Here is a 15011-nt window from a genome sequence, read left to right on the forward strand (position 1 = left end):
AAAGAGTTGACTCACTGGAAAAGACTCTGATGCTGGGAGGGATTGGGGGCAAGAGGAGAAGAGGACGACAGAGGATGAGATGGCTGGATGGCATCACCGACTCGATGAACATGAGTTTGAGTGCACTCCGGGAGTTGGTGAGGGACAGGGAAGCCTGGTGTGCTGCTAGTCATGGGGTGGCAAAGAGTCAGACACAACTGAGCGACTGAACTGAACTGATAGAAAGAAAGAAAGAAAGTGAAGTCGCTCAGTCGTGTCCAACTCTTTGCGACCCCATGGACTATAGCCTACCAGTGTCCTTAAAAAGGATGTCATCAACTGCCCAACTCTTAACAAATTTAAAGTACTGACTTTTTAGGGCAGACATGGTACTCTTTCTTCTCTTAATGCCCCAAAGAAAGAAAATATTTAATGTCAAACATTTGGCATTTCCCACTCATTACCATGGAGGAAAAAGGAAAGGACCCAGGAGATGTGGGTTGGATCCCTGGGTCAGGAAGATCCCCTCGAGGAGGAAATGGCAAGCCCACTCCAGTATTCTTGCCTGGAGAATCCCATGGACAGAGGAGCCTGCTGGGCTATAGTCCATGGGGTCGAAAAGAGTCGGACATGACTAAGCACACACACACATCATTTGCACTTAATTAGGCTGGGAGAACACAAAGCAAATGCCTTTTGTTTTGTAAAATTGTGCTGAAAGTAAAGTAGACCCCTAACTCTTCCTCCCAAACTTTGTGTGTTTGCAGGAATACCCTGGTTGAGGACCACTGTTGCTACCCTGGGAAGACTAGGCATAACCATGGCCTTTGAAATTGTCTATTTGGTAAATTCAGAATTGTACCCAACAACATTACGGTAATTCCAACATCCGTATCATGGTTTCTCCTAAGTAATTCTGCAGCTGCATGTTTTAAGTTGACCACCTGCAATGCAGGAGACACAGGAGACAACTGGTTTGATCCCTGGGTTGGGAAGATCCCCCTGGAGAAGGAAACAGCAACCCACTCCAGTATTCTTGCCTGGAAAATCCCATGGACAGAGGAGCCTGGTGGGCTACAGTCCATAGGGTTGCAAAGAGTCAGACAAGACTGAAGCAACTGAGCACGCACACACCCACACATTAGACTTGAAATCAGAAAATCTGGTGAGTGTGCTTGCAGCATGAGTTACATTTCCCATCATCAGCTCCACTCTGTGTAAAGGCTCCAGCCTCTGCTCTGACCACACTCCACAGCCAGTTCCTGAAGGACGAAATCAACCAATGTGCGCAGCTAGTACAAACTGGCCTCCTTTCTGGGGGGAATATTCATGAGCACGCCTTACTGTCAGTCTAGGCACCACGAGGGCACACGAGTGCCACAGAGCGGGCTGGGTAGCACGCCGTTAATGGATGATTAATTTCCACCAATACTGTAGACTCCACCCTCTGGCTCCAATTAGCCTCACTGTGACTCTGAGTCACAGTGACAGGTGTGAACTGGTGCAGCTTGGAAATGAATTGCGTAGGAAATGATTTGCATAGAGTATGAGAGAGGAGATGTTTTCAATGTCAAGCACTAGAGAAATGGGAAATATTGTTACCATTCCTGTTACTTAGAAATCTGAAAATATTATTCATCCTGAAGTTATTTAAATATTTTTATTTCAAACAACTTTTTTATTCTGCAGAAACTTTGGAGTTTCACTGTGTTCCGGTTTATGTGATTTTGGGGGGATTATAGCCCCGTTTCTGCTCTTCCGGCTAGCTGCCATTTGGCTGGAACTACCTCTTATCATCTTTGGTAAATATTCACTGCATGCACTATTCTTAAATGCTTTCATTTGCATTCTTTGTATTACTAGAACCTACAATGATGACCAGGTTCGATATTCATGATATTCATTTGCTCTTCCCATAACTCTTACAGGTTTTGAGGCACCACAGTGAAATGTGGGCCCTAAATCATTTAAATTCGTTTTACATTAAAGAGTTGCAATAAAAAAAGTGTTCAACTTAAGAACTTTCCTTACAGTCTAGTGGTTAAGACTCCACATTCTCATTGCAGGGGTCATGGGTATGATCCTTCATTGAGGAGCTAAGATCCCACATGCCACAAGGCATAACCCACCCTTCCCCTCCTGCAAAAAAAAAAAAAAAAAAAAATCTGAAAGGTAGGGTTTGGCAGCATGGGAACAAAATATACTTTCTAAAGAAGTGTTTGATTTAGCTTTCTTTGTTGAGGTTCTGAGTTAAAATCAAATACTGTGAAACTCTTTTATGATACTGTGGGACACAACCAGTAGTTTTGGGGGGACCTAATAGGACCTTTTGTGTGTTTAAAAGAAGCCTAAAAATGAATTGTGTTGTTGAAAGTTCCATGTCTTTCAATACTGTATCTTCATTTGCTTTGACGCTGAGTACACCACGCCGAAAGAATAGAGGACACGGAACCCTTGCATACCTACCATGAGCTCTGTGATGACTGTCAGGTTCATACCCTCCTTCCTGCCCTTGGACTTCTTGAAACTTATGACGGGATGGAACCATAGTGCAGGGAGGGGCCTGGGGTAATTCTGGCCGGTGCCTCTCCATTGCTGGTCCAACTTTCCTTCCCGGGTCTCACACCCGCCTCCCCTCTCCTTATCAGCAAGAGAGGATGCTGGCTGGCTCCTTGCTCACCTCCTTTCCTCCACCTCCACCTGCTTGCTCCTGGTAAAGAAGGCTGGCCACTCACTGCTCAGCAGTTTTAAACTCCAATGAAAATATCGCATCCATGAGGAAATAAACCTAGAGGAATGCAGTAGTCCTTCAGCAGGCCAGGGACCACAGAGTCAGTGTCTTACTGGTGATTCAGTAAATGGTCACTTCAGACTATTTCATGGGATCTGATAAACAAGCTCAGCATAGATTCTGGGCCAGCATGAAAAAGCAAAGAGAAGGCATTGTTCAGCCAAGACAGAGCCGTCTAAGAGCCCAGTCCCTCAAGATGGGGACTGGCCTCAAGGCAGGCTGGCTGAGCTGGGCGCAGGCCCTTGCTTTGCAGAGGGAACTGCCTTTCCAAACCACCACTCACAAGAGCGTGTGATAAATAAGGGTGCCTTTGGACTTCCCTTGGAGTAGGAAGTGGCAACCCACTCCAGTATTCTTGCCTGGAAAATTCCATGAACAGGGGAGCCTGGCAGGGTGGCAAAGAGCTGGACACAACTGAGCGACTTTCACTTCTGGACTTCCTTGGTGGCCCAGTGGCTAAGACTGCTCTCCCAATTCAGGGGGTCGATCCCTGGTCAGGGAACTGGACCCCACACGCCACGACTAAGACCCCTGGCGTGGGCAGTAAATAAATAAACAATATTAAAAGAAAGAAGGGTGCATGAGAGCACATCACAGGATCGCTAACCCATCCCATGGAGTCAAGAGGAGAGAGAGTCAGGGAGCGACGAGGCCCTTGTTGAGATGGGAAGGTGAGGAGAGGTTATTCACGTGAGAGGTGCAGGCTGGTGCTCCAGGCATTGGAAAGACCTGCAGTAAGAGGAAGCTGGGGCCGCCCAGGTGACTCAGATGGTGAAGAACCGGCCTGCAATGCAGGAGACCCAGCTTCAATCCCTGAGTTGGGAAGATCCCCCAGAGGAGGAAATGGCAACCTTCTCCACAGAGTGCCGTGTGTGAGGCGAGGCCTGAAGAGAGACAAGGCTGGGGAGACCAGCTGGGGCCCGACCACCGGACGTGCAAAGGGTCTGCTCTGTATCCAAACAGCAGTGGGAAGCCGTGTGGAGTTTTAAGCTGGGGTTGGCAGGGTCAGGTCTGCCTTTTAGAAACTTGACTCTGATGGCAGATATGCTAGGGACTTAGAGGGGACGGCGCTAGTAGGGAGACTTTTAAAAGAATGTTGTAATCAGGTCAGAACTGGGTCTGAGGTGATGGCACGCAGGCGTTGAGGAGTGGATTGATCTGAAGAAATACATTGGAGGTTGAACTGGCCAAGAGGGGCTGACTGACTGGGTGAGAGACCAGAGCGAGCAGGGAGAGGGACCTCGACACTGCTGACTGAGGGAACCATAGGAGGGTTTAGCACATTAGAGGCACCTGTCTGCGGAAGGACGTGCAGGGATTCTATCTGGGCTGCTTGTAGGATGAGGTGCCTCTAAGAAATCCAGGCTGAAATGGTGAGGAGGCAGTAGGTTTGACGACCTGAGTCAGGAGTAAAAAGTGGCCTCAAGATGAAGGTTTGGAAGCCACCTGGATGAAGAGAACCCCTGAAACCATGGGAGTGACTGAAACCCCACACACACAGCAAAAAGGGCAGAGTGAGAGGAAAGAAGGGGCCCAAGACGGATCCCCGAGGAGCCACAAGCGCCCAGTGTCAGCAGAGTGAGAGGCACCAGGCAGGGGATGCGAGGGACGCGAGGGGAGCAGGGGGGAGACCAGGAGCTCGAGGGGCGGGGATGCCAGGGGGTGGCGGGTGAGGCCACTATCTGTCAGAGCTGCCGTGAGGCCAGGCAGCAGGGGCCAGAAGCAGGGCCACTGGGCCTGGTGGCGGCGGCCCCTGGTCATCTGGAGGGAACCAGGCTGGCGAAACACTGAGGAGAAGAGCCCAGACTCGAGCAGATGGCAATAGGACGTGACTCTGGCTCACCAAGTTCAGCTGGCAAGTTTTCAAGAATCTTGGAGCCACCCCAGTGGCTCAGATGGTAAAGACTCTGCCTGCAATGCAGGAGACCTGAGTTCAGTCCCTGAGTCGGAGAGATCCCATGGAGAAGGAAATGGCAACCCACTCCAGTGTTCTTGCCTGGAGAATCCCGTGGATGGAAGAACTTGGTGGGCTATAGTCCATGGGGTCACCAAAGAGTTCAACATCGTTGAGTGACTAACAGTAATCATTAAAAATTGAGTATACGAGATGAAAAACAGAGGTAATAAATACATCTGCTCAGTTCCCGATTCACTGAGCTTTGCTGTGTCTGACCTTGAGGCTGGTGTGTCCACTGGCGTCCATGGTGGAGATACTGCTGCCCATCTCCCCAGGGCCTCACCCGCGAGGCTGCGTTGCCGGTATGAATGACACACATCCACAACGGGTGTATTTACACCACGGAAATAGACAAATGCTGAAAATCAGGACTTTGTTTTCTGGAGAACCAGTTGTTAGGTATTTACCGGCACAGTACTGGCTATGAAGATGTGTCCCTGATAGCTCAGTTGGTAAAGAATCCACCTGCAATGCAGGAGACCCCGGTTTGATTCCTGGGTTGGGAAGATCCGCTGGAGAAGGGATGGGCTACCCACTCCAGCATTCTTGGGCTTCCCTGGTGGCTCAGCTGGTAAAGAATCTGCCTGCAATGTGGGAGACCTGGGTTTGATCCCTGGGTTGGGAAGATCTCCTGGAGAAGGGAAAGGCTACCCACTCAGTATTCTGGCCTAGAGAATTCCACGGGCTGGATAGTCGATGGGGTCACAAAGAATTGGACATGACTGAGCAATTTTCACAGAAAGCAAGAAAGGATGGTGTTTCAAGGATTTTGGTTCTAAGACAGAAAGGAGGATGGTGGCTAGAGGATCGTGTGAGGTTGACAGAAGGGTCTGTAGAGAGGAGAGATTTGAATACGTTTCAAGGCGTCACCAGTGGGGTAAAGCTGCTGGAGAGAGAGGATGAACCCCTACAGGGAGGAGCCCAAAGGACTCCAAGAGCTGCTCTTGGGCAGACGCGGGGACCAGCCTTGCCGGGTCACGTGACGGGAGGAGGGTGGGGACGGGGGGCAGCACAGGGGGCAGTGGGACTGTCAAGGGTCTGAGACGCTGAGGAACTGTGAGATCGTGACAGGATCGCTGGGGAGCTGGGCAGGGTGACCTCAGCGGAGCACTGCTGCAGGGGGTGGAGGAGTTAGGGTGGGGAGCACAGCGGCTTCCAGAGGGCGCAGGGGGCGATGCGGGCGGCTGTGCCATCTGGGGACCATAACGCCGTTTCCCTGTCCCACAGGTACCCTGGCGTCTGTCTGCGGTGCTCTTGTGATGCTCCTGCCTGAAACCAAGGGCATCGCCTTGCCAGAAACAGTGGATGACGTAGAAAAGCTTAGCAGGTATGATACGAAATTCAGCACACCCTAATTGAAAGCAGGATTTCAAACCCACTGGGAAAGGATGGGGCTGAGAACACTGAATGTGTGGGAGGGAATACAATATTAAATCCCTATCTTGCATCTTAAGCAAAAAATTCAAAGCAGATTTAAAAGGTTAACGTAAAACAAATCTGGAAATGAACATGTTTTATTTTTTAAATGTGGTTATGAAGAGAGAAATATTTCCAAATAAGGTGTGAAAACTCGGAATCCAAAGGAAAAGAACTGATGACTGGACGAAACAGAAATAATTTAAATGTGCATCCGTGGGCAGCCAGTGGTGACAATGATAATATATCCATAAAATGGATTGCTACACAGATATTTAAATAGTAGAAATATAGATATATGAAAGACATGGAGAGATTTTCAAGGTGGATTACAAACTGAAAAGTCGCTGAACAATGTGTTATAGTATTTATTAAAAAATAAAACCAAGAGTTATCCCTCTCTATAGCTAGATGGGAAAATAAATGATAGTGAGGTGATAAGTAGATAGATGATAGCAGAAATAAAATAGGAGAAGGAGAAAGAGATTGAGTTTAGGGGGAGGGCATCTAAATAGCATGCAGAGGAAGTTAATATCCAACCAACATTTAAACATAAAGTGTATTTTATATTTAAAAAGTCACATTACATACATTCTAATTTTCTCTGAAATTTTTCATAATAAAAATAAGAGAGATTATGAAAATGGGAATGTATAGGGAAAGACCTAAAATGATAAAATATACCCTCTGGGATAGAAATGTGTTGGGAAAAGGGGTGCAGAAGAGAGAACACTTATTTTATACCCCATAGACTTCTGCATCATCAATTTTTTTAAATTATGACAACATGGTATTGTATCATTTGTGAATTTTATTTTATTTGAATTATTTTTTTTTGGCATGTGGGATCTTAGTTCCTTGACCAGGGATTGAACCCACCTCTAGCATTGGAAGCTCAGAGTCTTAACCACTGGGCCACCAGGGAAGTCCTTATTTGTGAATTTAAACAGATAATTTAACAGCTAATTTGAAAAATAAAAATCAGTCTTCTTCTAAACAATGACCTGGAAATTAAGGATAGGGATCTCTAAATTTTATCAGATATATTTATGGGAAGATGGGGATGTTAGTCGCCTCATGGCAGTTTTCTTCATCACTTGGCAGATTGGGTAGAGATTAGAAACTGACAACTTTTAGGATCCTGTGTGAGTGGTCAATGGCTTCACACATGTCACTTCACACTCAAAGCGGTGGTGTGCAACAGAAGTTCTTGCCCTCACTTTTTTATGCTCAGAAAGACTTGACGACGTCTATGTGCTAGAACTGGGGTTGACATTGCCTAGTGAACAGGTGTGATGTTGTTTGCTACTTGTTTTTGCTGTGTTGGGTCTTGGTTGCCGCGTGGGCTCTTCTCTAGCTGTGGCAAGTGGGGGCTACTGTCTAGCTGCGGTGTGTTGGCTTCCCCTTGCAGGGGCTTCTCTTGTTGCAGAGCACAGTCTGTAGGACTCTCGGGCTTCAGTAGTTATGGCACATGGATGGGCTCAGATGCCCTGAGGCACATGGGATCTTTCCAGACCAGGGCTCAAACCCATGTCTTTTGCCCTAGCAGGTGGATTCTTTACCACTGAGCCACCAGGGAGGCCCTGGTAGTTTCATTATCTTAGGCTTATCCTACTTGATTACGAGTAGCTTCATAACAAGAATCTCCCGGTAGGATTGGAGATTCCTCTCTTCATATCCTCTTTAACAAGGTACCATCGCCCTCTCCGGAGAAGGCAATGGCAACCCACTCCAGTACTCTTGCCTGGAGAGTCCCATGGACAGAGGAGCCTGGTGGGCTGCAGTCCATGGGGTCGAGAAGAGTCTGACACGACTGAGCAACTTCACTTTCACTTTTCACTTTCATGTGTTGGAGAAGGAAATGGCAACTCACTCCAGTGTTCTTGCCTGGAGAATCCCAGGGACGGGGGAGCCTGGTGGGCTGCCGTCTATGGGGTTGCACAGAGTCGGACACAACTGAAGCGACTTAGCAGCAGCAGCAGCATAGCCCTCTCTGGAGATAGGCAACCATTGCTAAGTGTCTTACAAGTATTTCAACCAGACTTTAAAACATACACATTGATTTCATTGTCCTATTTCCTGATGCTATTCTGAAGAACCACATTGACGAATCATCTCAGAACTTTCCGAAGAAAACCTTAGCAGTGTACTGAAATCAACACACCAGCTGACTTCTAACAGGACCAGCCAATCAGAGGACAGGTAGACATTTGTCCCATGAAGTAACTCAATCAGATGCTTATGTTTGTCTGTAAGTAAACTGATAGCTAATGGCTTAGCCTCAACCAAAGCTCTACCTAGGTTTTACCCCAAAATAATGCTACTTGGGGCTTCTGTGGTGACTCAGATGGTAAAGAATCTGCCTGCAATGCGGGAGACCCAGATTTAATCCCTAGGTCAGGAAGATCCCTTGGAGAAGGGAATGGCTACCCACTCCAGTATTCTTGCCTGGAGAATTCTATGGACAGAGGAGTCTGGTGGGCTGCGGGCCATGGGGTCGCAAAGAGTCGGACGTGACCGAGCAACTAAACAGTACTACTAATGCTACTTGAAGGCTGAGGTGAGGTGGGAGATTTTCTTTAAGATACTGCCATTTTATAAACCAAAATTAAGAAATGTATAAAAGGTATTATTAATAAAACTGTCCTTTTGAGAATTACACCATGGGAAGGTCTTGCTGTATCCAGAAAACATAAACGTTCTGCTGGCTGTGGGATCACAGACAATTATGTGGTTTGTGTCAGGGTACTGGGGCCAGATGAGTGTGGCAGTTATCCAATCCTCTCCCTCCAATTGCAGTCATGCCAGAAGCCGGAAGGAGAGGAGAATATTGAAGGTTAGATGAAACGGGTGAAATGGTGAGAAAGGGAACGGGATCATCTTCGAATAAGACATCCAGACTTTAAAGGCAACTTCTCGGGCCCTAAAGGGTCTGTTCAGGGCTGGGTCACCCAGGAGGGCATCCCAGCCAGGATCACAGGGCCGAATGTAAGGAGGAGTTCAGCGTGGACTGCTGGATGCACAAGCCTGTGATGTGCCGTTGGAGTTTTAGGACGTCCGAGTCTCAGTGCTGCGGAGTCCCTTCTGCACACCTGCCATCCTCGTGGTGAAGGCCCTCTGTGCAAACACTCCAAGCAGAGGGACTGCATTCTCCCTTTTGACTCGACTCCACTTACTGCCGCTCATTTCCACAGTGAGAGTGACATACCCGTTCTTTTTATTTTTTTTATTTTTAAACTTTCCAATATTGTATTGGTTTTGCCAAATATTGAAATGAATCCGCCACAGGTATACATGTGTTCCCCATCCTGAACCCTCCTCCCTCCTCCCTCCCCATACCATCCCTCTGGGCCGTCCCAGTGCACTAGCCCCAAGCATCCAGTATCGTGCATCGAACCTGGACTGGCAACTCGTTTCTTACATGATATTTTACATGTTTCAATGTCATTCTCCCAAATCTTCCCACCCTCTCCCTCTCCCACAGAGTCCATAAGACTGTTCTATACATCAGTGTCTCTTTTGCTGTCTCGTACACCGGGTTATTGTTACCATCTTTCTAAATTCCATATATATGCGTTAGTATACTGTATTGGTGTTTTTCCTTCTGGCTTACTTCACTCTGTATAATAAGCTCCAGTTTCATCCACCTCATTAGAACTGATTCAAATGTATTCTTTTTAATGGCTGAGTAATACTCCATTGTGTATATGTACCACAGCTTTCTTATCCATTCATCTGCTGATGGACATCTAGGTTGCTTCCATGTCCTGGCTATTATAAACAGTGCTGCGATGAACATTGGGGTACACGTATCTCTTTCAATTCTGGTTTCCTCAGTGTGTATGCCCAGCAGTGGGATTGCTGGATCATAAGGCAGTTCTATTTCCAGTTTTTTAAGGAATCTCCACACTGTTCTCCATAGTGGCTGTACTAGTTTGCATTCCCACCAACAGTGTAAGTGGGTTCCCTTTTCTCCACATCCTCTCCAGCATTTATTGCTTGTAGACTTTTGGATCACAGCCATTCTGACTGGCGTGAAATGGTACCTCATAGTGGTTTTGATTTGCATTTCTCTGATAATGAGTGATGTTGAGCATCTTTTCATGTGTTTGTTAGCCATCTGTATGTCTTCTTTGGAGAAATGTCTATTTAGTTCTTTGGCCCATTTTTTGATTGGGTCGTTTATTTTTCTGGAATTGAGCTGTAGGGGTTGCTTGTATATTTTTGAGATTAGTTGTTTGTCAGTTGCTTCATTTGCTATTATTTTCTCCCATTCTGAAGGCTGTCTTTTCACTTTGCTAATAGTTTCCTTTGTTGTGCAGAAGCTTTTAAGTTTAATTAGGTCCCATTTGTTTATTTTTGCTTTTATTTCCAATATTCTGGGAGGTGAGTCATAGAGGATCCTGCTGTGATGTATGTCGGAGAGTGTTTTGCCTATGTTCTCCTCTAGGAGTTTTATAGTTTCTGGTCTTACGTTTAGATCTTTAATCCATTTTGAGTTTATTTTTGTGTACCCGTTCTTGATCCCCAAACCAGTCAGAGGTCAGATTTTCAAACTCATCAGGGAGAGTGTGGAGGGAGAGGGGGGTCATTTGAGGTGGCACTAGTAATCAAGAACCCTCCTGCCAGTGCAGGAGACATAAGAGACTCAAGTTCAATCCCTGGGGTGGGAAGATCCCCTGGAGTAGGAAACAGCAACCCACTCCAGTATTCTTGCCTGGGAAATCCATGGACAGAAGAGTCTGGTGGGCTACAGTCAATGGGGCTGCAAAGAGTCGGACGTGACTGAATGCGTGCGCATGCACACACACACACACACACACACACAGTTCTGCCAATTCAATCATGTTAAAAATAGAATTAAACAATTTGAAGAGATGGAGCTTTGGAGATGAGAAGGCCATCTGGATGGTGTGCAGGGAAAATTAATATTCACCGATATATAAACAGGAAGAATTAGGCCAACAAAAATTCAACTTACATGAATTTCTTTCTAATTTTTTTCTGTGTTTGTGTTTCATAATAAAAATTGGGTAAGTTAATTATGCCTAGTCCCTACCCTTGAAAAAGCACCTAATCAAAGTCTGATCTACAGTTCTATAAGTTAAGCATATTGATTGCATTCTGTAGTTACTTGTGGGGAAAAAAAGAAAACTACTTAGCCCAAGTTACTGAAATTTGTTATCATTTTCCCCTCTAAAACAGCACTTAATCATTTTTTAACTTCTCCTTTCTTTTGTTCACATCAGCAGCTCATTTCCAAACCATCTGTTACAGGGTAGAAAGTCATAAAGAATTTATATATGCTAATTAACTCCTGCCTAGGGTCTGAGAGCAGGTAAAAAATGAGGTTGGAAATAGTTCATTGTTCCTTTCAAGGCAGGTTTTTATGAGAGTTATGCTTGAGTGTATTAGATCAAAACCAACTATGATATTGAATAGTAATAAAGACTTCCTCATCACTAGTTGTATAATCTTTCATTGAGTTCTCTTTTCTCCTTTGTTAGTCCACATTCCTGTAAGTGTGGCAGGAAAAAGAAACCCCAGGTTTCAAGCTCTCACCTTTGAGGCTCCTGCCAAAGATGCAAGGAAGGAGCTGTTCAGGCTGGTCCCCGCCAAGGAGCTGATGTGCCTTGCAGAGATGTCGTGTATATCCATTTCAGCGCTGCAGCTTCAAGTGTTTTTAATACTTTATAAAGACAAACTATCCAGAGTATTTTTATATAATGTTGGATGAATCAGGACATGTCGTGCTTTCAAAGTTTCTGGGAACATGTAACATGTGGCTGGGAGAGCCAAGAGCCCATTGCGTGCACAGGTTCTCCTGAGGTCTTTTTCTCACGTTGGGGCAAAGTGTCTGACCCACTGAGTTACAGCGAGACAAGAGAAGCCCCACTTTGTTCTCATGCTGGCTCCATCAAGAAGGCAGGATATGCAAACCAAGGATCTGGGAAAAGTGTACAGAAATGGGCTCAGCAAATCTGATGCAGAAACTGAGGCTCTGAACTAAGTGTTCTGAAAATTCCAGGATGGAGGAAGATTTGGGAAGGCTGTTAAAGAAGCTGAATCAAGGACCTCGGGTCATGCGACTCTGAGCCTTTCTCTCTTAGCACCTGGCACTCCATAAGCTCCTGGAGCATCTGGGTTTGCAGCCATGTTCAGGTCTCGTTCCAGAAGAACAAATCTGTGCAAGCTGAGGATTCGGCTGTATTGTTTATAAAATCAGATTTGGTCTGAGAGATGAGTCAGGATAATCTTGATTCTCCTTTAGTAGACACTGAGAGCCACCTATTCAGTTTTTTACTGATGAAACCCATGGATTGTGATTTCATGGGTCTTACGATTTTAATCATAAAGGGATACTTGTCTTATATATAAGTTCAGTTCTATGATGGTGCCCACGGTCAAGAATGAAAACTATGGGCAGATTTTGTCAAGATTAAACTTGACAATTTTAACCTGTCTTGGGGAGAAGCTTACATTTTAGTGTAAAAGAAAGGTCAGTTCTAGCCATGTTTAGAAGAATTAGCAGAAGTCTTAAAGATGACTTTAGAAGTACTAAAAAGCAATTTGATTTTTCTTTTTTGTTTCTGAGACTTTCAATATGTGGAGTTTAAACACAAAAAATGCTGTCTTTATGATGTTCTGCTTTATGTGTTACTTTTGTTATATTTTCAGATTCAGTATGTATCTCATGCAAAAATTGTTTAATGAGTTATTTTGGGTGGGCCGGTAAAAGTGGAGCCAAAGGGTACTTTTGCCAGTGAGGAAGAAAATTTTCTATATGAACATGTGACAACATGTACGGTGTATGTGCTGATTGTAAAATAAGTTTTTAAGCCTTAAAGCACATCAGCATTGAACGTGAGTGTTCTGCTTTTCAATGAAATAAACACCGTTCTCTAAGAACACAACGCTACCTACATTCTCCCTTTGTTCATACACACTGGTGTTTTTGCTTCCTTTCCATCTCTTTGCTACAAGATGACTGTTGTTCCTTGTATTATCACCTTGGAATTGTATTTCGAGTTGACATTTGAATTCTGATAACAATAAAAAGTATACATAAATTGTCAAGAGAAATCAGTTTTCATCTGCTCTCTTCTTTCTGAACATGCATCGCTGTAAAACACGCTTCCCACATGACAGAGTACACCACGGATCCAGGCCGCCAATTACTGATGGAAGTTAGGTGGTCCACCTTCAATATGCGTCCTCTGCTCCTTTCCGGGCTCTTTGCACCATTCCCTGACCCATGTGTGACCCAGAATAACATTCAGACTCTTCTCTGGTCTGGTGTTATATGGCATTTCCATTGCCTGGTTTCCAACTCTCTACCCAGGGTCTTCTATGCCAGGCTCGAGCCAAGCTGTCAGTAACAGATTTTATTCCCAAGAGTAGAATTTGTTCTCATGATTCCCCACGTTGCAGCTTTGAACACATTCATCCCAGTGCCAAAAATAAAAACATTAAAGATATATGTCAAGGCATCCTTCATTGTCAGGGTGAATATACAGGTGACTTACTAGGATTTCTCTATTGATCTTACAGGCTTCTTGGTACTCTATTCTTTATGAGGAAGAACAAAACCTTTCAGGTCTGTAAGAGCTTTATTATTTACATTTGGTAGGATGGACGAAGAACATGAAAAGAAAGAAAATCAAAGAGTTAAATCAAAAGAAGTACCGAGTTTATTTTCAACAAATGTCATAGCTGTATTGCCTTGGTATTACAGAATCCAGCAGTCCACAGTCAGGAACATGTTTTTCACAGCATCACAAAAAAATGTTGAGGTTTGGCAGAAGACGGCAGCTAAGGAGAGTGTCTTACTTGGTTGGATTACTGTCAATTATTTCTGAGCATGCTAGATTCCCTACCATGTTCCAGCTTCTAGAACCGTTGGTGCGTCACTGTCTCCCATCTAATTAATTCCTTCTCATAGTTTCTTCAATCCAAGGAACATAGGGGGAAACACGAACATACACACCAGGCTTATTGGGGCGTGCACAGCCAAGACCCCAAGAAGTGACTCCTTGCAGAATGTATTTGTCCTTCTCAAAGCAGACCAGAGGCCCGCCGCTGTCACCCTGTACAGAGGGAGGGGAAGCGGTGAGAGGACTAAGCATCCCTCCTTTCGTTATGGGATATCATCCTTCCATTACCTAAACATACGTTTCCCCAGTACTTGCACGCTCCTTTCCTTACTAACCAGGGGCTGGCTCAGAGGGTAAAGCGAAATGCGGGAGACCTGGGTTCGATCCCTGGGTCGGGAAGATCCCCTGGAGAAGGAAATGGCAACCCACTCCGGTATTCTTGCCTGGAGAATCCCATGGATGGAGGAGCCTGGTGGGCTACAGTCCACAGGGTCGAAAAGAGGCAGACACGACTGAGCGACTTCACTTCACTTTCCTTACTAACGGGCTTCCCCTGTGGCTCAGCTGGTAAAGAATCTGCCTGCAATGCGGCAGACCTGGGTTCAATCCCTGGGTTGGGAAGATCCCCTGGAGAAGGGAAAGGCTACCCACTCCAGTGTTCTGGCCTGGAGAATTCATGGACTATATAGTCCACGGGGTCGCAAAGAGTCAGACAGGACTGAGCAACTTTCACTTTCCTTACTAACATACTATTTGAACATCTGCTGTGCTTCAGTACTTAGCAAAGTATATTCAACAAAACCATACCATTTAGTGTTTCCTGGGGGCGGGAAATCCTTTATGAGAAGTGTACTCATCCCTTCAAATTTTGGGGGGTTTCTCTTAGGGAGGGTAACCCCAAGAACAATTGTAAAGAGGGTGCAGGGGGCCTTTGTCTTATACCGACCTCCCTTCCCTCCTGGAAAGGTCCTGCCCGCCAGCATCCTCCCAGAGG

At 45.6% G+C, this 15011-nt stretch overlaps 2 protein-coding genes across 3 annotated transcripts in view; one reads left to right on the top strand and one right to left on the bottom strand.

Moving 5' to 3' along the window:
- Window positions 1-13226, top strand: part of SLC22A3 (solute carrier family 22 member 3) — a 99832-nt gene extending 86606 nt beyond the window's left edge. Inside the window, exons 8-11 of the mRNA XM_070376984.1 lie at window positions 747-855; window positions 1669-1781; window positions 5955-6054; window positions 11651-13226. Of these exons, the coding sequence (XP_070233085.1) occupies window positions 747-855; window positions 1669-1781; window positions 5955-6054; window positions 11651-11711 (383 nt within the window). The 3' untranslated portion in view covers window positions 11712-13226. The remainder of the gene's footprint in view (window positions 1-746; window positions 856-1668; window positions 1782-5954; window positions 6055-11650) is intronic.
- A 570-nt stretch (window positions 13227-13796) lies between these two features.
- The window catches only part of PLG (plasminogen), a 47609-nt gene continuing 46394 nt past the window's right edge, over window positions 13797-15011 (bottom strand). For both annotated transcript variants that reach the window (XM_005900397.3, XM_005900398.3), the window contains one exon: window positions 13797-14230. In XM_005900397.3, the coding sequence (XP_005900459.2) occupies window positions 14069-14230 (162 nt within the window). In that variant the 3' untranslated portion in view covers window positions 13797-14068. The remainder of the gene's footprint in view (window positions 14231-15011) is intronic.

Source organism: Bos mutus, chromosome 9 (assembly GCF_027580195.1).
Source record: "Bos mutus isolate GX-2022 chromosome 9, NWIPB_WYAK_1.1, whole genome shotgun sequence".
Taxonomy (NCBI): Eukaryota; Metazoa; Chordata; class Mammalia; order Artiodactyla; family Bovidae; genus Bos; species Bos mutus.